Below are 21,885 nucleotides of genomic sequence, written 5' to 3' on the forward strand. Positions count from 1 at the left end.
CTGTTATAATATCATTGCAAATATATTCTGAGTGATATTTACTTTGAAAGTAAAATAACGGAAATGAGATTATATCTAAACTTGATACACTAGTAATTACTAGTATTTGAAAATAGCATATATGATCCTTAACTATTGTTACGTAGAAAAATAATAAGACCAAATGTGTAGACCAAGTAGGCATATGTATATTGTTACTCGATTGGTAGGATCCTTGAAGTTTTCCTATGAACTTATAGTAACGAACAAACATTGTGATTATGACTGTGATAACTGATTGATATGTGTTAGAAGAAAAAGTTTTAGGAAATGTACTTATGTAGGACATGTGTATTTAGGAAAATGGAATCTGAACAAGTGCTGCTTTAAAGAAAATTAAAAAAAGGTGAAAAAGTTTTCAATAATTAATAATCTTTAATTTGTAGAAAGATAGCAAAAGAACCTTTTTCTTGTTAAACTTTATTGACTACAAATGTTATATTCTTTGAGTCATTTTTGTAACATGTTTCAAATATGCATCTACATATACATTTTTGCAGTTATTTTGTGAAATAAATCTTGGAGTTGGAACTTATTTACAATGGGATGCCACTGAATCTATTACTTTAAATTTAATTGTGGAAATTATAACTACCAAATATGAATTTAATTTCAGAAATATTAACCAAAAACGATTGTTACCAAATATCTAAACCAATCCCTTTAGATAGCAAAACAATTAAATTCCTTATTTCTTATCTAACCAATAATATTAACGAAATCTTAAATCCATATATTATGAGAATCATTTAAAGCAACCTTTTAAATTGACTCAAACTATATATCTTTTAAATAAAAATATAATTAAAAAGAAAATAACAAAATAATGTTAAATTTCTCGGGACAAAGTTATATCGTAGATCGGGTTTGGGTCGATATTAAAACGGAACGATATACCACAGATGAAATTCTAAAATTAAGGATTAAATCACAATTATATATAATCTTAAAAAGTTAACAAAATAAACAACCTTAACAAAACATATATAACTTAAAATTTAAATTTTTAGTTGTGAAAAATCGAGTATGACCATATTGACGAAAAATATGTGGGTTCAACGTCTCATATCGAATATATGTGTAGAATCATATCATTAGTAAGATCAACATTAATAAAATAAATGAGTTTTTTAGCGGAACGGGTTTGACGGGACGTTATAAAATATTAATATTTGCAAACTTTTTATATACATTCTAATTTGCGGTAAAAAATAATATATATTAACTTTAAAAAACAAATCGTCTGGCAGTGTACTAAGGGTAAAAACTCCAATTACATAATCTATTATTCAATTATACAAAATATTTTTAATATATAATTTTTAGAAAAAAAAAACTATCTCCGCGGTGTACCGCGGGTCAAAATCTAGTTAAGGTTTAAATTAGTATATTAATTGATGGTAAAAGTACTGTTATTTGTAATAATACGCAGTTAAGTGAGTTTTTATTCCCATAAATAAAGAAAAGTTCTTCTTATATAATGAAGAGTACCCACATAAAGGTGTTGCATTAGCGTCGTGCAAATTTCTTATATTTAGAGAGAAAAACGCAGCTTATAAAATCAACATAATAGTGGACATAATGTAATTGCATACGTACGGAAGATAGAGACATCAAAATGTTTGGTAGTAATAAATTGGGGAAAAATAGACGCAACAAAACTTCTTTGGTCTTTCCTAATGAGAAGATTTCAAGGAATATTTTGCTTTTTGTGAACCAAACTGATTCTCTTTTCCTTTCATCGATTTGTATCCATTAGATTATCAATTTGGCCACATGTATAAATTTGGTTTTTGGTTTTCTTTCACCCAAATTTTAAGAAGGTTTCTATTTCACACAAATATTTATACTTCTCTTATATACCCCTAAAACTGATAGAAATTTTATGCCTGTTTTATAACTAACTTCAATTCATCGTAAAAATATTTGGGAATTTTAGAGAAACACTTTTATTGGTTTTTTGAGTTTTATTTATTCTTTAAAAGATTTGTATCATTAGTATTGGTTCTATTGGATGTAACCTGAAGACAAAATATGTCACGGTCTCACGGACCAAATATTATTTATACTAGCTATAGTCATAAAATCTTGGATATGATGAAGTGACACGGAAAAAAATCCAAATGTTGACATATGTGTGAACAGAAGAATATTTATATAGTCTAAATTTCCGATTTTATTTGTGTACCTTACGTGTTATAAGTCGAATAGAAAACTTTAAATTATGTAAGTGTTAACATTATAGTGATGTTTGCACTGGATCAAAAAATCAGTTAACGTTAAAATATATCTAATTTATGATTATCAATATGTTATCAGTTAAAAGTAAATATGACATAAAAGTTTCAATGGCAATAGCTGGTGTGAATAAAAAGTAGAATAAAAAACATTCGATGGATATTTGATGAAGTCTCTTCCAGAGTTTCAGTTTTTGAAGTCCATTTGATGGAGCTCTTAATTAGGCCTCTATTTGATGAGTTCAGTTACATTTGTGATCACTTATAATAGACATTTGTTTAGATGAACCCAAAGCCCATTCTCAGCCCAACTTAAAAGGTTTACCGTTAAGAACTTATGATTACTATGACTGGTTTGAGCTCTATGCCAATTCTGACGCTGGCACCCTCTGCCGTTATAGGTGGTATGGAGATTTACGGGGTTATATAGTTACGCTCGGTGCTCTATCCGATGCAGTTGTGGAGACTTACTGGTCTGATGGAAATGTGGAAATTTTGTGGCAAAATATTCAATGAAATTACAGCAAACGATGATATGGTCGAAGGGTATAAAATCAGAAAAGTGTACTTTCAATGTGGTCTTGTAGAACCTCCGACTATATATATATGACCAAATTGAGAGGAATTTTGTTTTTTTTCAATCGAGAGGACTAAGTGTATAATCATCTTTTTTCTATATGAGTGTGTAATCATCTTCAAGAAGCGCTAGAGACGTTTGAGGAAATGACGAATGTAATAATTTGTGTGGAGAAAGAGACGGATTAAAGAACTTGTCAATGAGTATAGAATCCATCGAAGACCAACATATGAAAAATGTCATTAAAATTTGGCAGCGTTAGTAACTGATATAATAGCTAGCCATCCAAATGCATAAAGTTTTCAGAATTACGAGTTCGATAACTTAACATGTTATGGTCTCTACTCTCTAACCCGAAAAATGGTTTTCTTGGTTACCAAACAAATAACATAACATGAAAATATTGAGCTCAATTCACAAGTTAAAAATGACGACAAGATATTCTCAACAATGGCTAGTGAATTTTGAGATCATGGTTTCCTCCTGGATAATTTTGACCATGTTAATAGCTTAAGAGAAGAATCAATGTGTCATGTGTGGAAACTAAATGACAAGTCTGTTTGAAATTAATTGATTAGTTATATAACATATCACCGACCATTATTTATGACATTAATTAAACAAAACAAGGAAGAAAGAAGCATCAAATATTATACATTAAGTAATTAGCGAAATAGAAGAAAAATGGATCAGTACAACTTGGTGGTGTTAGATCTACCAAACTTCTTGGACGTAGAGGAATTCGTCAACTCACCGGACCTCCTCCGTAGCATCTGCCTCATACCATCAGCGACATGAACCGCCGGATTATCTTTTTTAAACTTGCCACAAAACGACACGTGGGCCTTGACGGCTTCATCAACTGTGGTCATCTTCCGGCGACTCACTTCGTCCCTCACGGCTTCGGAGCAGAGACCACAGAGCCACTTGTTGTCGAAGTTAGATTTGACCTCACTAATGTAGTCTTGTGTGCAATCTTCCATTAACCCACAACACTCACATCTCACGGATTCGATCTCCATTTTCACTAAAGAAGCCTATAAGCTTCAATGCAAACAAACAACAAAAAATGTTTTTTTTTTTTGGTTGATGGAGAATGGTTTTATGTTGTGGGTAACGAAAACACCAAGTTAATGCTTTATATGTTGCATTTTTTGGCCGGCTCTCGACACTTTCAATAATTAATATAATACTCTAGATGGATGTGTATAATTGGGCAGATAGAGTAATAAATCTAACGGTTACATTCGTTTTTTTCTCAAATAATATAAACTATATGTATTTAGTAACAAAACGATGACAACTAACACAAATAAAAAAGGGCAGTCATGAATTTATTTTCTTTCCTTTTTGGGCGGTCGTAAATTTTTTTCTTTCTTTTTTGGACGGTCGTAAAAACTGTATAGTTTTTTTAATTGACTGATTAATATATAAAAGTTAATAAAATACTGAGTATATGAAAATATTTCTATAGTCTAAAACCTATATGAATCATTGAATCTCAATCTATGTGTAGATCTCTAATCAATCACCGGTGTTGTCAGATAAATTTATCGTGGGTTCAGTAACCTATTACGTAGCCATGTTCGGACATTATGGTGTCTCAATGGCAATGGAGGAAAACGAATTTGGCGAAAAATCTATGGGCGCTTTTTAAAATCAAATGTGTTTACAAGTTACAATGTTACATTTTCGTATGTTTTTGTTTTTCTTATGAGTTATAATATGGGTTTATAAAAGCAGTCATTACCAAAAACTTATAAAAGTTATAAATATGAAGAAGATTAGAAAGAATTAGCCAAAAAAAAAGAAAAAAGAGAGAGGGTAGAGGAGTTGCCATAATTTGCTCCATGTTCTAAGGGACATGAGATGGTGGAAATAGAGACAAAGGTGGTTGGATTTAGGAGGGTCCCTCACCTACCCAATTATACCACACTTCTCTCAATCTCCTCCAAAATTGTTATATCCACACACACACATACATATGATTCTTACCATTATCTATCTATATATAAACAACACATATACATGAAATATCTTCGTATATATGCTTTTATTGTTAGTTTTCTTGCTTTATCGTGTATATTCAAAGTAGAATTTGTTCGGGTTATGACTTATGAGATAGTTGTTTTTGCTTATAAAGTTATAATCACTAAGCTTGGAGTTTTTTTTCTTTTTCTTTTGAGAATGTTTCTTGCCGAATTAACAAGATAAATTGTCGCTGAATGATATATACAAATGTGGTGTCTGAAATAAAAGGAAAAATGTGGTTTTTGATTTACTACGTACGTAAATCTAAACGTAGTCTTCTAAATACATACATATGAATATGAAATTCCCATAACGTTCAAACTTTAAAGATGGGTCGGCTTAAAGATCCAAGCACACTCGTCCCCAAAAGAAGGAACAATAATTAAGGCCTATGAGTCTTCTAGCCACACACAAAAAAAAAAAAAGATGTTCTAAAAGCTAATAATGTAGTAGTATCATTACTGTATCAAACAAAAGTTGTTAAAACAAAGAAAAATTAGATAAAACTAATCTGCCTATCTTACTCCCACTTTTTCGAATATATCATTATTTTAGACCTAGAAACGTATTGAGAAAAATTTATTATTTATTTAATGTTAAATAATTTCTAATCTAAAGTTAAATAATACTACATAATTAGAAAAATATATACACAAGGTGGTCTGTGGTTAAAGGTTTTGTCTTGGAGTATAGATAATTTATTCAATGGCATACTCTCGAGGCATAAACTGTGGGCAGTTAAAGTTTTGTTGTAATAAATAAAAAAAGAAAAGAAAAAGGAGAAATTGAATGCAATGTAGGGTTAGTTAATTTCAGTTACCCTATTTGTCATGTCTTCTCTCGACAGTTGCTTGACTAAGCTTGTGACTGACTTTCGGCCATAGATTTGTCTATATTTGCCATGTCATCATGCACCACTAATGTATACTAAAACAAACACATCACATATAAGTTTGCATCATATTTATTTTTGATATGCTTGCTAACAACATTAATACTTATAGGAGTTTGTATTTTGTAAGCCGTTCCATGTCAAATGGGTGTTTTGAAAATTCATTTAGGATTCATGTCAAGTGGGCTTCATAAGAATGGATAATACATGTAAATAATATAAGATATATTTACAGAAAACATACAACATATCTAAGAAACTACTTGAGCATTTTTTCCCTTAAACAAATATAAAGCATTTGAGAATAAGATGCAACAAGAAGAGTTACAAGACATGAGCATGAGCGTTACTTCCGACGTTTTCTTTCAATAATGCTGACAACTTTTTTCTCCATGCATTGACCACTTTTCTGAATCATATTTCCATAATGCTTTGTTATTATATAATAGTATTACTCTATAAACCTTATAATGTTTTATCAAGTGGTTGAACAATGAATTAAAGGTTTTAAGACTAAATTTAGGCTTCAAACTCATAAGTATGCATGGGGGTTTCCATTTTTTTTCATTAGTTTCTTAGAAGTTTCAAAACATGTATCGTGCTAATTGAGGTTAAGTTCATTTATATGTGGATAGCTAGGTTTTGACTATGGAAGATAGTAAAATCACTATTTGTAATCATGTAAACACCTTTTAACGAATTACGGTGTAATTTATGATAAAGGAGAAAAACAGAACCAAAAAAGGTTTTCTTAGTCAAAATCGGTGAAAGAAATTTACGTGGCAACTCAAGCCCTGATATTAAGCTAGCTTTTGACTTAATGATTCTTCTAGCAAGTTAAAAATTTATTAGTCACAATATGTAAGCTTAGCCGAAAATAAAGATGGATACAATGTTCAAAATCAAAACAGGATTAGTAATTATATATATGAAGAAACAAATAGAACTGAAACCATAAAAGCTCACTGCAGCCTGCAGTGGCCAGTGAGTATAATAGAGAACCAAGAATGGCTACGGTCGGACAATAGGAGCTCTATGAAGACTGAAGAGGCTTTGTTTCAAATACTGAGGTTAACACTCTTGAATATTTGGCTTCGAGTTCACCTAGAGGGAGTGTGGGTCATGTAGTTTTGTAAATGGTGGACTGTCATATATAGAAAAAGGATGATGCATGTATAAAGTATTTTATGAATTAACACAACATTAGATTTTGCATCATGTAATTATCTTTTTCCCCATGCTTAGACTTTTCTCTCTTTCTTTCTTCATTGCTTTTTGTTTGTCAATGATGTGCTCTTAAATTACTTGAAGAAAAAGTAAGCCACCAATGATTATGAGGACGAACATATTCTACATTTTTGTAGCCATGCTCGTGTGGGTTTGGTTTCGAGTTACTTTCAAGAATCATGTCACTAACTTTAATTTCATGTACACAATCATATCGACCTATATAGAGTTTTACTTCACACGCATAACAAAATCTTAACTATTGATTAACAAAGTTTTTATATATTCTCTCCGTTTTAAGACTTTATTCTTTTTTCATAAAGAATGTCGTTTTGTATTTACAGTATAGTGTTTAACATAAATCTTAATTTTATCCCTAGTATTTCGCTTACTTAACTAGAAAGTGCAAGGTTTTGGTGTATTTATAAACATTATAATAGATTTCGTAACTAATACTATCGATGTAACCGTATCAATTAAAATGTGGATGTATTCAGCTTTTATGATCGCCATAAACGTATAAATAGTGGACTATAGAAAATCATTTGAAGTTAATAAGTCAGCCATATATACACACATACCAATTTATTGATGAGAAAAGTTGGATATCTAATCCAATCAATCTATAATGTGATTGGTTGTGGTGGCAACATAAATCAACTTTGTTGGATTGGTACGAATATATGCTAGAAGAATTTTTTTTCTAAAAATGGCCCCAATATTTTAGTCTGTTCATAATTAAGAACATCATTAGTATCTAGTTGACTAATTAAACCTTCAAACTTGACTCATTCAATCAACCACTCAACGTGAATCATATAATGATTCTCATCCACAATATTTAATACTATAATATACATAGTTGCCTGCCATGGCCAAGTTGGTCTTTCTTACATATATTCTCCGAAAATTGAAATCAAGCTCAATAATTGAAGAAACATAATTAAAGAAAAGAAAAGATTGCAAATGATTATAGCTTTGGCCAATATAAATGATGATCTAGTAAAGTCATATTAATTACATTAACAAACAAAAGTCAGAATCAGTTCTTATTATTAGGAGATAAATACTATATAAGAGATTAGGAACATAAAGTAAATAGATCAAAGGTGTACATTTGAGATTAGATCATATAGTTATACACTCACTGTCAGAGGTTAAAGTCGAGTGACATATAATCTTATAATGGTGTAGATATTGAATGCTATATATATATATATGTCCTCCTCTTGTATAATTACATGAAAATGTTATATAAAAACGATAATACCATGAATCACACAACCAATTAAAAGCGATATGAATCTTGTGAATGAAACAAGAGTCAGCTATAGTTGCCATGTGTGCATATGAGACCAACGATGTTTTAGTAAAGGGCCATACCTATATGCATGTGGGGATGCCTATAAACCCAACTAGATAATTAAAATAATAATAAAAAGATCACCATAGAACTGATACAGGGAATATAGAAATTTATATTTTGGATTCTTTTGTGTGTGACTAGTAAAAATCTTGAGACATAAAAGCAAAATTAGTATGTGTAGAAAAATTGATTGGTGGATACAAGAACAGGTTTCATATGTCCAATAGGTTCATTGGGTTCCGTTCAACCTCTCGACCTTGTAGCAAAATGGAAATGCTTGTCCTACCCATCACATGTCTCATTCATGTATATATGTCCTAAAATGGATAATAATCAAATTGTGGGATATCTTGATAACAAAAAAAAAAAAAAAAAGAATGGTAAATCACATATGCTAGTTTGTTTTCGGTTACATGTTTTGTCTGAACAAAATGTCTAACCAAAGAAAGAAAACCTCAGTTATAAATATATGTTTGACAATTTTGTATAAATTCATTATCATCATCAACCTGTTCGGGCATGCATGTGATTTGATAATTAATACAATGACGCTTTGATTGGAGTTTTGACAAAATTAGCGGAACAGAGAAGCCTTTACTTATTGACCTAATTGAGCTAATATTCATTTTTTTTTTTGTTAAGTAACTTTTGTTTACTATTTTTTATGAAGTATAAGATTCAATTAATGGTCGCATGTTAAGTAGTAGCCAGAAATAAAATTTTCACGTGTACATGTATGCATAATGCATGTGGGTTTGTCTTTGTTACCCCTCGAATTTGTTTATTTGATTTTGTTTTCGATATGCTATAAAATATGGTGTCCATTCAAAATACTACTAAGCAAATTTGCACTTATATAAACGTGGTTTGGTTGGGATTAATCATGCACCTTTCCAATGATCAGATAACACTATAATAGTAATATATATATATAAAAGGACTAAAATTGCCTTTGTAAACTCTTATCCTAGAGCTTTCTCGCACATCTCATTCTTTCTCGAGTTTTGACAAGCTTTCATTTGAAGATTTTGTGAACCCGGATTAAAGTCATGGGTCACATTAACTGAGTGATCTACATCCGCGATTAGCCTAGTCGGACTTGGCTGATATGATAGTGAAAAACTTGAGTTAAAGACATGGAAGCTTTAGAGAATTTTGAATTACTTCATCATATGTATCTATACAGTTTTTACCAAATGGATTGTTCACCGGAACTGTAATGAAAAATGTACTAATTACGAACCTCTCAAAATACAATCAAGCCTCCACTCGTAGGACAAATTGTCAAAGAGAGAATTTTATCTGGCCCACCACGTGTATTAGCCAATCACGCCGCCGCTCGTAGGCCCATAAGCTGACTTCAAAGTTGGATTTTGTAAGACTTCATGGGTCCGACTTTTACGAGTTGCGGACTTGCGGGAACATAAACTAGTAAACTATTCCTAAGCATATAACAAGTAATAAGTGTTATCTGTGTCTATGTAGGTTAAGTGCATGGAAATACAATCTAGTTGATATGTGTTCAACTAAATAAATCAATGATAGTAGAAATACCAATCGTAACCATACCAATTGCTTAGCTTCAAACATAATAATAACGAAATCCACTATATATAGAACTTCGGTTTAGTATGGTTTGTTTGTGGATTGAACCAGACCGTTTAAGAGCGCAATTCATGTTATATATAAAAGTCAGTCGAAAATAAGAATGATTGAAACGGGCTCGGGCTTTACTTAAATCATGATCCAGAATGTTAAAAATCTGACCCTTAACAGGCTTAAGCTTTTGAATATATATATTTTTTTTTTGTCAACTAAGCTTTCAAAATTGCTTTAAATTTGTTTATAATTGGAGTGGTGAGGATCTTATACAAATTTTAATGGTTAACATAATGTACCTCACTAATTTATATCATTTTTTGGAAAAAATAATCAGAGTTTTTAATGTTGACAACGAAACGGTGTCAGTCATTCTTGTATAATTATTATCTCAAATAAAATTCAATGTGCTCATTTAAGATAGTCACTCAAGTAAGACATAAATTATTAGGATTTTGATGTATCAATTCAAATTAGATGAGGGCTATATAATAGTGTAATGCTCTTCGAAATAGTACTACAAGTTGTTTATATCACATTGTCTCTTAGATAAAGAAAAAACAAAAGAAGGATGTGAAAACACATAGAGCTTCTTGATCTATAACATCATTTCCACGTAACTAGCCATTGAATATCCTCAATGTGACATATCTTTGCAACTGTCTTTTACATTGTTCGATTGTCATTTCATTGTTTGTTATCTTCTTCATATCAAAACATAGTTACTTATAGTAAGAAAATCATACATGCATCTATAGCTCGGTGACTAGTTAGTAATCTAAGGAGATTTTCAAATCACGATTTCAAACATTGAAGACGAGAAATAGACTAATTTACATGTCCGAGTATCAAAACACGAAACTAAGAATTATGTGTCTTCTCCTTCTTGAATTTTGATGCTCGTGTTTTAGTTTTCTGTCTTGACACCGCAAATGGAATTGAGTTATTGTGATCTCTACTGTTTATTAAAGATTAAAAGTAACCATTAAAGTAAAACATGTATATATGATTATGCATGTAGACACATAATACACATAGATACCGATACCAAACTCTTCTCCAAACCAAAACAAAAGCAACTAAACAAAATTCACCATATCTAACGTTTTATTAATCATAGTCATTATCATAACTTTTTTTTTATATATAGCTCAAATAAAAACTTATTTCATTTAGTATCATTTTCCTCTGACATCATCATCTCTATGGACCTGCATTCACTGCTACAGAAAGCTCTATCTCCCCTGCAAATTAAAATCAAAACAAAAATTACTTATTTATTTATTTTTAAAAATTATTAATTAAAAAATTAAATTAATTAGCCATTCTAAATATTAATTTTCTCATAATTTATATTAAATTTCACATTGTAAATGTCACCATTTAATTGAAATGTAAAAATATGAAAATAAGCCAAACCTGTACATGAAAATGTCATCACGAGGCCCAAGACTCTTCTTACAGTTACAGCAACAACTGAGAAAACTGTCGGGTGGGGAATAATCCGAATCCGATTCATTAACCGGGTCGGAGCTCCGGAAGAAAACGACGCCGGGTTGGCTCTCAACGATACAGTTATCGAATATATGAATGGTTCTCGGGTTAGGCCCGTGACACGTCACGCATGTGTAATCCTCCGATAACTCCATATCGCTCGCCGGGAAATAGCCGGAGATGATTCTGGGAGACCCAAGACCCGACTCGGAACCCGGTTTCTTCGTCTCCGGTTGAGAATTCCTCGTTTTGATCCCGAAATCCGACGAGGAAATCGGAGAATCCGGGACCCGGATCCGAAGCTGAGACCCGAATAGAATTGTCCCGGATCTCGGTCCGGGTTCGGGTGTTTCGTCTTGGATTAGAGAATCGACAATGGCGAGTCCGATTCTTTTGGGTTCGAGTTTGAGACGGGTTTCGGGTTCTTGGGTTTTCGGGTTATCGGATCCAAATGGGTTTTTCAAAACAGAGAAAGGTTTGGTGTCGAGAATTGAAGTTGGACTCGCGACGGCGTCGTTTTCAGTGAAGCTTTTAAAGCTACTAAAAGCTGTGAAGAGCCTCGGAAACGGCGTCGTTTTACTCTGTTTCTGATTCTGACTCTGGTTTGTTTCCGCCATTAAAGCTTGCTTGCTTCTTGATCTCTTCTTTAGCATAATTCACTGCTCAATCACACACACACACAAAAAAGATCAAAACTTTATAACAATCAAAACTTTATAACAATTACACAAAAAGATCATAACATGTAACTCAATAACACATAAAAATCATAACTTTGTAACTCAATCATGCAAAATTGTGTGAACTAACCTGGAAGATCAGAAAGTTACAGGTTGTGGAAGTATGAGAGAAAATGAAGCTAATGCAATTCTGTTGCCTCCATGATTAGAGAAAAAAATATGAAAGTGTGACAAAAGAGAAAAGTAACTGAAAAGACGAGAGCTTTTTTTCTACAAAAATGTTATTTTTTTGTATAACTCCCGAGTTTCTCGCACTTTCTTCCTAAAATATTTTATTTATCAAGTGACATGAAACGTTACACTAGAGATTGGAGAAAAGAAGAAGAAACAAACAAAAGAAAGAAATTGATCCGTTTATTTGTTTTTGTTTGCTTTTGCTTTTTATAAATAATTTGGTTTTGTATGTTTAGTGGGTTATAGTTTCGATGAACTGAGAAAGAGAAAAGAAAACAAAACATCCCCACTGATTCTCTTCCATATCCTCAAAATTCGCCATGAAGTTTTTTCATAAGCAGAAGAAAACAGAGAGCACTAAAGAGACACACACTTAGCTTCTCTATCAAATAATAATACTTATATGAATCACATATATAGAGGGAGAGAGATTTACAATAGAAATCAGTGGGTGAAGAAAACCACTTCACCAGTGAAACTTCCTAAATTCGTTTTATTGTATAAATTATTATTGATTTTAGGAATTTTGTCTTTTTATTCTTTGCTGATTTATTATTTTGCTTTTTGGGTTATGCCAAGGAACCACTCACGTCGTTTTCTACTGACCCTTTCGTCTTTTTATTTTATTTTGGAATTTTCTTATAGTTTTCTTTCTATATTATTTTATTTGTTTATTTTAGAGAAAAGGAACTTTAGAAATTTAATGAGAAAGAAGTTGAATAATACTCGTGTTGTATATCGTACTAGTTACGACTAATCTATCAATGGAGGAGTACTAATGTACTATCACAAATATTGAAATATATGTGATTTATTTTAAGTATTATAGTATTATATAACTTTTCGTATTTTGATTAGAAATTCACATTATAGTGTACTAAAACGTTTTCAAAACAGAAGTTTGCAAAGTTGTTTACGTCTTGCATGTCATTTAATATAGAAGAAAAATGTACTTCTCACTTGCATATGGTGATTAAGTAAATTGTCTATTACTGTTAGGTGATAACATTACATATTTAAAAGGTGTGAATAAGAAAGATATTGAAGAAGACTGTTTTGGAGATGGAAATGTAGAAACAAAATATATTATTCTACTTCATTTTCATCTAAAATTATAGATGGGATATGAAAGACAGAAAGAGATCCTTTGCTAGTAAAATAATGTCACATATGTATATGGATTTATCGATCATATCTTCTTATCGTGACTATAAGTATAACTTTATCCATCAAAAATTTCTCTTAACCGCAGTTTCTTCAACGGGAGTAACTCATATAAACACGAACTAAGCTAGTTTCTTCAACGGGAGACAAATAGAGATGATGAATACGAGAACTTTTGGTTCTCTTTTAAAATCATTATTTCATATATACTTTTTCTCGTGTAATGATGTTAAGGTACGTTGTGGTGGTGATGATGACTATATTGTTAGCATGGGAGCTAAGTGTGGGTGGACTCGGTCGCTCAGAATCGTAATGGAATGAGATACGATCATACGTACGAATATATTTCACAATCTTAACTGAATATCTCTTTTGCTTTCGTAGCTGGCTAGTCTCTTTGGGTGGACATTACACACTTGTTATATTATATATGTATAACACGAAAAAAATATCACTACTTAAAACCAAAACTAGTGATAAATTCGTATGAGCAAACTTGATAATCATTACTTTAAACAAACACTATTAATTGCTACTACATACTCTATGGTCCATAAAGTTTAATGTTTTAGGTTTTATTCTTGTTCCATAAAAATTGACTAAATTTTAACCCGCGGTATACCGCGGGACGATTTATTTTTTAAAAGTAATATATATTAAAATTTGCAAATTTTATTTTTATAAAATATTTATATTTTACAGTTTATAATTGTTATTAAGTAAGGCTATAACACGAATCTATGAGACAATTGTTGAAAAACTAAAGTTGTAACCCCTATTAAAACAGCATATTAATAATATTTTAAAATTTTATAAATATTGATTCAAATACATCCACCATATAACCCAATTACAAAATAAAACTCGTTCTATAATTTCTTTACCCGTCCCGTGATTTTTTTTTTAAAGTAGTAATTTTTAAAATTTAAGAATATAAAAGTTTTGCAAATTATATCATTCTCTAATACATTTATATTTTATATATAGTAACATTATACATACCCCATAACATTTTTGGTTTTATATAATCTTTTCTAAATTAGGATGATTTGATATGTTTAATATTAGTGGTCTTAAAAAATAATAAATTAAAGATTTAACCCGTATTGAAACGGTATATTAATTATATTTAACTTTTTTTATTAATGTTGATTCAAAAACCCGTCACTCCAAATCCGTCTTGCCAAAAAGCCATTTATTTTATTAATATTAATTTTATTAATAATATGACTCTGAATTATAATCTAAACATTTTAGCTAATAACATAGGAGTATACCATTTTTATTTAATAGGGGAATGTACCATATGACCCGAATACACTTTTACCCAAATCCACCAAAAAAGTCTTGCAAAAATAGTATAGAGATAAGAAACGATAGTCGGTTTTGATAGGTATAAGATTAGCAAATATATTAGTTAGCTTAAATTAGTTAAATAATACAAATTGAAAAGGTATATTACACTTTATTCGAATATAGTATCAAAACTTATATAACACATAGATTTGATAAATTTTTAATTGTTGAATACTTTTTTTTGTGCTAATTTTTATGTGATTAAGATTTAATTTAAGATTTAATTGATTTTGTATATAAAATATTAAAAGTAAATTGTGAGTTGTATATGTTTTGTTGATATTATCTATATTGTTTAGTGTTTAAGATTATACACTTGTAGTTTGATTGTTAATTTAAGAGTTTCACATGTAGTATACCATCTTGTATTAATATCGATCTAAACCCGTCAATTCTACGATTTTCCAGCTTGTATTAAAAATTGAATCACATCATACACATAAAAAAATCTAATATGTTATTAATTATTGTAGTATATAAGATTATAAATTTTCAATATAATATGTATGAAATTGAATATAAATATTTCAAATTATGACCCGTTATAATATTTTTTCATGTATTGAACAGTTTATATTCGTTTTCAAAAATTCAAATTATGGCATATGCGAAAAAACTCTAATTTTTTTTTTTATAATGATGATATTATTTTTCGCAAAAATAGAATCATATAAAGATGAGAAGTGAACTATAATAATTAATAAAAAATTAATATGATAATTTAGAGATCAAATCTAATTTGTTGATTTTAATAGGTTACTTTTTTGGAAATTAATAGTGTATTTCGTTTTTCTAATTAATTTAAATTAATTAAAATTTAGATATCAAATCTTATATGTTGATTTTGATTGGTTATTATTTTTGAAAATTAATAATGTATTTCGTTTTTTAATTAAATTTAATTAATCAAATTAGTATTTGACTTTTTAATTCTTAAAAAGATAAATTAATTTACTCTTTAAAATTTTATTTCTAATGGCATACCTATGTAATTACTTACAAAAATTAAGGTTATATTTAAAATGTACTTCCCAAATAATATAGTAGGATATTATAAATTAATATTATTATTATTTTTATTAGTAACCAATACAGAGAAAAATAGAATTTATATTATTAAATTAATAGAAAATAATAAAAATAATATAAAATTTACTTTTCTTAATTTATATGAAAAACCCAAAACGTCATTTTTTTAGGAACAGATGAAGTATATATATATTAGTACGTTATTACTTTTTGGTTAGTTGTTGATTTATATTTGATAAAAAAATTTAACTTTGCGGTTCTAGAAATTACATTTTCAAGCAAAATACACACTAAATAACCATGACTGATTTATGCAAAATACACACTAAATAATCTGTATACCCGTGTTGTAACATTAGTATAATGTTTGTGATACACATTGAATTTTGTCATCTCTACGACACAATAAAAAAAAATCAAATTTTATTAGGAATTAAGAAAGCGATTAAACCATCGAAGGCCTCCTCCAACACCTCAAAGAAAAACACATCAAATTGTGTTACTAATTAAAGTTGCGATCTTATTTTGACAAGGGTTTTCAGTGGTTCCATCATCTTTTTTGAAACCATGACTAAAATTTATAATTTTTAAAGTATAAACATTTCCGGATTTGGCAAAAAGTTTCCATTATCTTTATGGAATTGATAACTGTTACTTGCATATATGTGTGTGCTGTGACTGTTTTCCATTATACAACTTAATGGAACAAAATTAATAAATTATTCAATAACCAATCACAGTTCGGGGACAAGAAATCAAGAATAGGTTTAAGCAGTGTTTGTTTGCAAACTTGATAATCATCAATTTAACTATAATAGTGTGAAGTCACTCATAGTGGAGAACTGATGAAGCATCATGAGTCGTGTCATGGCTCGTGAACACAATCCATCATATCATCGTGACCGTCCATGAGATCAGAATCTAATCTCTCTGTTGCTGTCAGAGAAAGGTCCCGCAATATAACCCTCTGAGTTACTAAGAGTTGGCTCCACGTGTAGTAAGTAGGGACCATATAAGCTCACATCAGCATTCACTGCTTCCTGTCGCATCATCTATCTTTTACACAGAAAGTAAAAAGATAATAAGTGAACTAAAACAAAATAAGAGAGGTAATAATGGTTATGGAATAGGCGTGACCACACGATGAATACAATTTGCAATTTAGGTTTTGGAATAACTCGTTGATTAAGAGGTTGTGTTGCTTGGTTTTTTTTATTGAAATTGTTGGAATTAAAGAAAAAACAAGTGCGTTTGTTACAAATATATGTGTTTCGATATCTTACTTATATACTGACTAATAATTTTAAGAAAAGAAACCGTAGGTATTTAGCAACCAATCTATAACGACTTATGCAAACTAAGAATACAGATATTAATCTCGCAAGAAACTATCACTTGTCGATACTTAAGGATGTCATATGTAAGATCAAAGTTGTATAATAAAATAAGCATAGAGGTGGTTGAATATGAGGTTGACACATTTAAGATTTGATAGGACAAGAATTGTAAAACATATATCAATTTGATTTTGACGACACTATGCATGACTTCTGTTCAAGATGCATGCGTGCTACTTGATACTTTCTCAAAGACTTTCATTCACACACTTTTTTTTCGCATTACTTCCTGAATAATTAAATATATGGACCGACTTTTATGTTCCAAATATTAATTGTTTTCATGTATAGTGTATGATTCATCCGACTTATATAGTGCCGAATATTTTCTGTTCTGTAATTGCTGGCGCCATGCCACTATTATTATCTATTCCTAACACATAAGTATTCTTGTTTTAGTGGTTTACAAGTTCTGATTTTTCAAAAATCTGACCGTTCAATTTCAACTTGTGAAATCTATGCGACAAAGAAGAATTTTTTCTCTCTCTCTTTTTTTTTTTTTTTTTTTTGAAATAACGGGAGTATCTTAAATCAAAAAATAAACTAATTACCGTAGCTTGTAAAAGAATGGATATATTTGCCATTAACATTTCACATTCATATATAAATTTTCGTCAATATCATTATCCAATTCATGACGTTAAGATTACTACTATAGAGATTATTTTCACGAACAAGACAGAATTCAGAGAAAGAAAGATATGTGGTTGAGTCACCGTAGACACACGACACGACTTAAACTTAATTATGACATGACAAGAACATGTAGACAACCATCATTTGTTGCCGTAATCATCTTTATCTCTTCAAACCTAACGTACGTTTGATATTGTAACATTTCAGATTACGGTAAAAACCGGATATTATTTAGTTACTTTCTCCATTATTTTTACCGTTAACTATCACACAAAACAATCATCTTTAACGTAACTATAGAGAAACATGTCTCTGATGACTCCTTTGCTAAAACCATACTTCTCAAGTAAACCCTCTTTTCGAAATCCAGCTTTCTCCAAAACCCTTTGGGACGCTTTGTTCTCCACCTCCACCACCGCTTGTAGCCTCACCACCTCCGGAAAATCCTCCAAAGCTTGTTCAACCGCCATCCTCACCGCCGCTGTGGCTATCCCCCGCCCCCAAAACTCTTTAGCGACAGCGTATGCGAGGTCGGCTCGGCACCGACCATCACCGGAGTCTGGCTTGACGGATACGTAACCAATCGAATGACCGTCTTGGAGGAGAGAGATGGAACGGCGCCATGGGTGTGGTATAGCCTTGTTTAAGATGTGTTGTTTAGCTTCTTCTAAGGAGTTAACGGAGTCCCAACGGAGGTAACGTGTGACGTCATCGTCACCGGCCCATTTAAAGACGTCTTCTGCATCGGAGAGATTGAACGGCCGGAGGAAGATTCTTGGTGATTCCATGATCATGTAAAATTTTGTTAGTTTTATAAATCTCTTACTATAATCTAATAATATACACAAAAAATGCAACAAATGTAAATATTTGGAAGTGATGATTCTATTAGGATTGAAAGGCCCATTAATGATTTGGGCCTATTCTTATCGGTTAATGATGGGTCTCAGATTTAGAACTTAAATCCAAATTATAACAGAGAGTAACGCTTTTGAATTTTGATTACCTCTTATAGGCTTTTTCAAATGTAGAAAGGGATGGAGTGTAACTCCTATATACCAGGAATGAGAAAGTGAGAAAGCTGGCTCCTTAACACAATGAAGACCACATTATTGACACAACTGAAACAAAGACTCGTTCAACACAATATATTGTGACACACGCTCGGTTAGATGTCCTCCTAAACCCGTTATGCATCTCCTGCAACTCCATCACCTTACTGGTACATTTTTCAATCAATTTCCTGTAACATAAATTCACGATATATTATGGATGCATCAGATAACATAAAGACTACGTACTACGGTACTAGGATGATCTTTCTTCATACCGTTATTACACTGAATGACAAGAAAAGTGTCACCGTACCAAAACAAATTACTGGCAGACGAAGAACTTGTGTTTGGTTAACATTGATGATACCGAGATTAGAACCTCCACTCTTGAGGAATTGACAAAACAGTCAACAAAGGTATGAGCTATATTTAGTCAGGTAGCCGAAACAAGTCTAAATGGTATGTTAATGCATCAAGTTAAATGAAAACAAGGAGGTAAATCATTAAAAACACAACACATTACTTTTCATTTTGCATGCATTCGTTGAAATTTTGTGCTTCTTATATCTACTAACGTCAAGAGCTTATCTCACATTAGGTCTCAATGTTTCATAACGATAGATTATTGCTTTGTCCCATAAAATGATAAAATTCTTTTTATAATATAGGATTTTATAAAGTTGACATAAGTTATTTGTTTCCTTTTGGATATCTGTTTTGTGCATACTATATCTATGGCTCTTGAGTTTGAACCCGAAACATTTAGTTTACCATCTCCTTCCCATGTCTCAGATTTGGATTTGTGGCTTTTCTTTAGACAATTAAGATTGCCTTTTTGTGGCTTTTTAATAATCTTAAATAGAATGTACAAAGAGATGGAGTTGTAACTCCTACAAACCAGGAATGGGAAAGTGGCAAAGCTGGCTCCTTAATTTAACACAAGGAAAGGAAGACCATGTCTTTCGTTATTGACTCAACTGAAACAAAGACTCTATCAATTCAAATACTTTCGGTTACGGACAACGCCATCACCAACTGGTACACAGATTTTTCAATCAATTTCATGGACATAACATAAATTCGCGAAGAGTGAAGATTGGTGTTTATTCATAAACTAGTGTTTTTGAAATTCTTACCGTTGCCACAGGCACCATAAACGCCACAAAGCTCTGGCAGATCAAGAAGTTTTTGGGAAACAACGATACCGAAGCTAGGGCCTCCATTGTTGATGAATTGACAAAAGCAGTCAACATATGTCTTGCCTACTGTATACACCTCAGAACAACACGCGAAACTAGGAGTATGGATACGATTATCAGTTAGGTAGGGGAAACAATTCAACTGCATCTGCCCTGTCTCTTTCAAGCACTCGTCCTCGTCCGACTGAGCAGAGACGCTTGTAGAAGACATCACAACCACGAAAACTGTAAGCAACACTAAAACCACTCCTATCTTCATGTTTCCTTGATGAAATACGTGGTTGGAGAAGAATCTTTTGAGTTTTGTTATGATCTTTTCAGATTCGTTTGGTTTTTCAGAGTCTTGCTAGCTAATTGGTACTATATATAATATAATACTGTGTGTTTTGTGTTCAATTTTGTTTTATAATATGAACAATTAGCTGTTATTTTTCCTTGACTTAACCAACAGCCAACTTGTAGCCATTATTAAATAATAATTTAAATACAATACAGTTCGTATTACTATAATTTTTAATGTCAATTTTGTTTGGTTTTGGCTACAAAGTGGACATCATCTTAACCACGTCTTGTAATACATTTTTTATATTCATCAGCATCATTCTATATAACAATACAATATGTTTCGCAATGTTATTTTGTATGTTATTTGGTTTGATTAAGGAACATGAGATGATTATTGTATAATATAACGTGTTTTGTATTATTTATTTTTTTGTTTGACAAAATGAATGCTGCTGATGAATAAAAAAACGTATTATCATCTCCTCATGTTCGTTTATGCCTGATTGTTTTGTCATGTCCGAGAGCCTATTTTTAATTTTGGCTATTACTTTTGATCCGCTATTCCGTTTGATCCGAAATCACCACCGTTGGAACAGCCAATTCAATTTCCTATGACTTTGATGAAGGGCTCGAAAACAATATCACAAAGGAAAGTCTTCATATGACGTGATCTTTCAAGTACTTCATATTGATTATGGATAATATCATATCATCTCTCTTGTTCTTTCCTTCATATTCCGTCATTGTTTGGTCTTTTAAGAACCAAATATCCTCTAAAACCTCTCTTCTTTATGGTTCTCACTCCAACACCTAAAATGGATGAACTCAATGCAAAGGCTATCTTGAAGAAGTCTAAATGGTGTGTTAATGCATCAAGATAATGAAAACAAGGGGATAAAATCATTAAAAACATTCATTGCATACATTCCTTGAAAGTTTTTATTCTTCTTATATCTAACTTCAAGAGCTTATCTCACATTAGGTCTTTATGTTTCATAACGATAGATTGTTTGCTTTGTTTCCTTTTGGATATCGTTTTGTAGTACTATCTCCGGCTCTTGAGTTTGAACCCAAAACATTTCGATTACTACCTTCTCAAATTGTGTTATGGAAGTTAATGATTATTGTAAACGGTAAAAAGATCTCCGTTGGTACAAAGAAATATCACTTTAGGGAGTAAGAAATCATACAGCATAAATTACATCGCACAAAATAGAGAGTAACTTTTCTTTGGGCAATTAAAATTGCCTCTTTTTGGCTTTTTCACTATCTTGAATAGAATGTACAAAGAGAGGGAGTTGTAACTCCTATAAACCAGGAATGAGAAAGTTAAAAAGCTGGCTCCTTAACCCAATGAAGACACACATTATTGACACAACTGAAACAAA

The 21,885-nt window shown here is 31.1% G+C and overlaps 5 protein-coding genes and 1 pseudogene across 8 annotated transcripts; 2 read left to right on the plus strand and 4 right to left on the minus strand.

Annotated features, from left to right (window-relative positions):
• Nucleotides 1-3,385: 3,385 nt before the first annotated feature.
• AT3G22540 (hypothetical protein (DUF1677)) lies at nucleotides 3,386-4,143 on the minus strand. The gene has a single exon (NM_113153.4). It carries the CDS (start codon nucleotides 3,873-3,875, stop codon nucleotides 3,543-3,545), a length of 333 nt encoding a protein of 110 aa, NP_188893.1. The 5' UTR covers nucleotides 3,876-4,143; the 3' UTR covers nucleotides 3,386-3,542.
• A 6,569-nt stretch (nucleotides 4,144-10,712) lies between these two features.
• AT3G22550 (NAD(P)H-quinone oxidoreductase subunit, putative (DUF581)) lies at nucleotides 10,713-12,898 on the minus strand. The gene is made up of 3 exons (NM_113154.4): nucleotides 12,273-12,898; nucleotides 11,388-12,121; nucleotides 10,713-11,212 (listed from the first exon to the last, which is right to left on the minus strand). The coding sequence occupies exons 2-3, from the start codon at nucleotides 12,113-12,115 to the stop codon at nucleotides 11,137-11,139; spliced, it is 804 nt and encodes a 267-aa protein (NP_188894.2). The 5' UTR covers nucleotides 12,116-12,121; nucleotides 12,273-12,898; the 3' UTR covers nucleotides 10,713-11,136.
• A 1,897-nt stretch (nucleotides 12,899-14,795) lies between these two features.
• Nucleotides 14,796-15,946, plus strand: AT3G22555 (annotated as a pseudogene). The gene has a single exon.
• Nucleotides 15,947-17,934: 1,988 nt separating this feature from the next.
• On the minus strand, nucleotides 17,935-18,862 carry AT3G22560 (Acyl-CoA N-acyltransferases (NAT) superfamily protein). The gene has a single exon (NM_113155.3). The coding sequence runs from the start codon at nucleotides 18,750-18,752 to the stop codon at nucleotides 18,225-18,227; it is 528 nt and encodes a 175-aa protein (NP_188895.1). The 5' UTR covers nucleotides 18,753-18,862; the 3' UTR covers nucleotides 17,935-18,224.
• Nucleotides 18,729-20,650, plus strand: AT3G22565 (uncharacterized protein). Of its 2 annotated transcripts, none has more exons than NM_001338590.1 (3): nucleotides 18,729-18,752; nucleotides 18,974-20,051; nucleotides 20,161-20,650. In NM_001338590.1, exon 2 carries the CDS (start codon nucleotides 19,227-19,229, stop codon nucleotides 19,410-19,412), a length of 186 nt encoding a protein of 61 aa, NP_001326339.1. In that variant the 5' UTR covers nucleotides 18,729-18,752; nucleotides 18,974-19,226; the 3' UTR covers nucleotides 19,413-20,051; nucleotides 20,161-20,650. The 2 variants fall into 2 exon arrangements, with proteins under 2 accessions (NP_001326339.1, NP_001326340.1); NM_001338591.1 differs by having other exon boundaries at nucleotides 18,990-20,051.
• On the minus strand, nucleotides 19,017-20,573 carry AT3G22570 (Bifunctional inhibitor/lipid-transfer protein/seed storage 2S albumin superfamily protein). Of its 2 annotated transcripts, NM_001338592.1 has the most exons (3): nucleotides 20,150-20,548; nucleotides 19,327-19,399; nucleotides 19,017-19,201 (listed from the first exon to the last, which is right to left on the minus strand). In NM_001338592.1, exons 1-2 carry the CDS (start codon nucleotides 20,469-20,471, stop codon nucleotides 19,386-19,388), a joined length of 336 nt encoding a protein of 111 aa, NP_001319619.1. In that variant the 5' UTR covers nucleotides 20,472-20,548; the 3' UTR covers nucleotides 19,017-19,201; nucleotides 19,327-19,385. The 2 variants fall into 2 exon arrangements, with proteins under 2 accessions (NP_001319619.1, NP_001327657.1); NM_001338593.1 differs by lacking the exon at nucleotides 19,327-19,399 and having other exon boundaries at nucleotides 19,025-19,201; nucleotides 20,150-20,573.
• Nucleotides 20,651-21,885: the final 1,235 nt, after the last annotated feature.

This window comes from Arabidopsis thaliana, chromosome 3 (genome assembly GCF_000001735.4).
Source record: "Arabidopsis thaliana chromosome 3, partial sequence".
In the NCBI taxonomy this organism is placed as follows: domain Eukaryota; kingdom Viridiplantae; phylum Streptophyta; class Magnoliopsida; order Brassicales; family Brassicaceae; genus Arabidopsis; species Arabidopsis thaliana.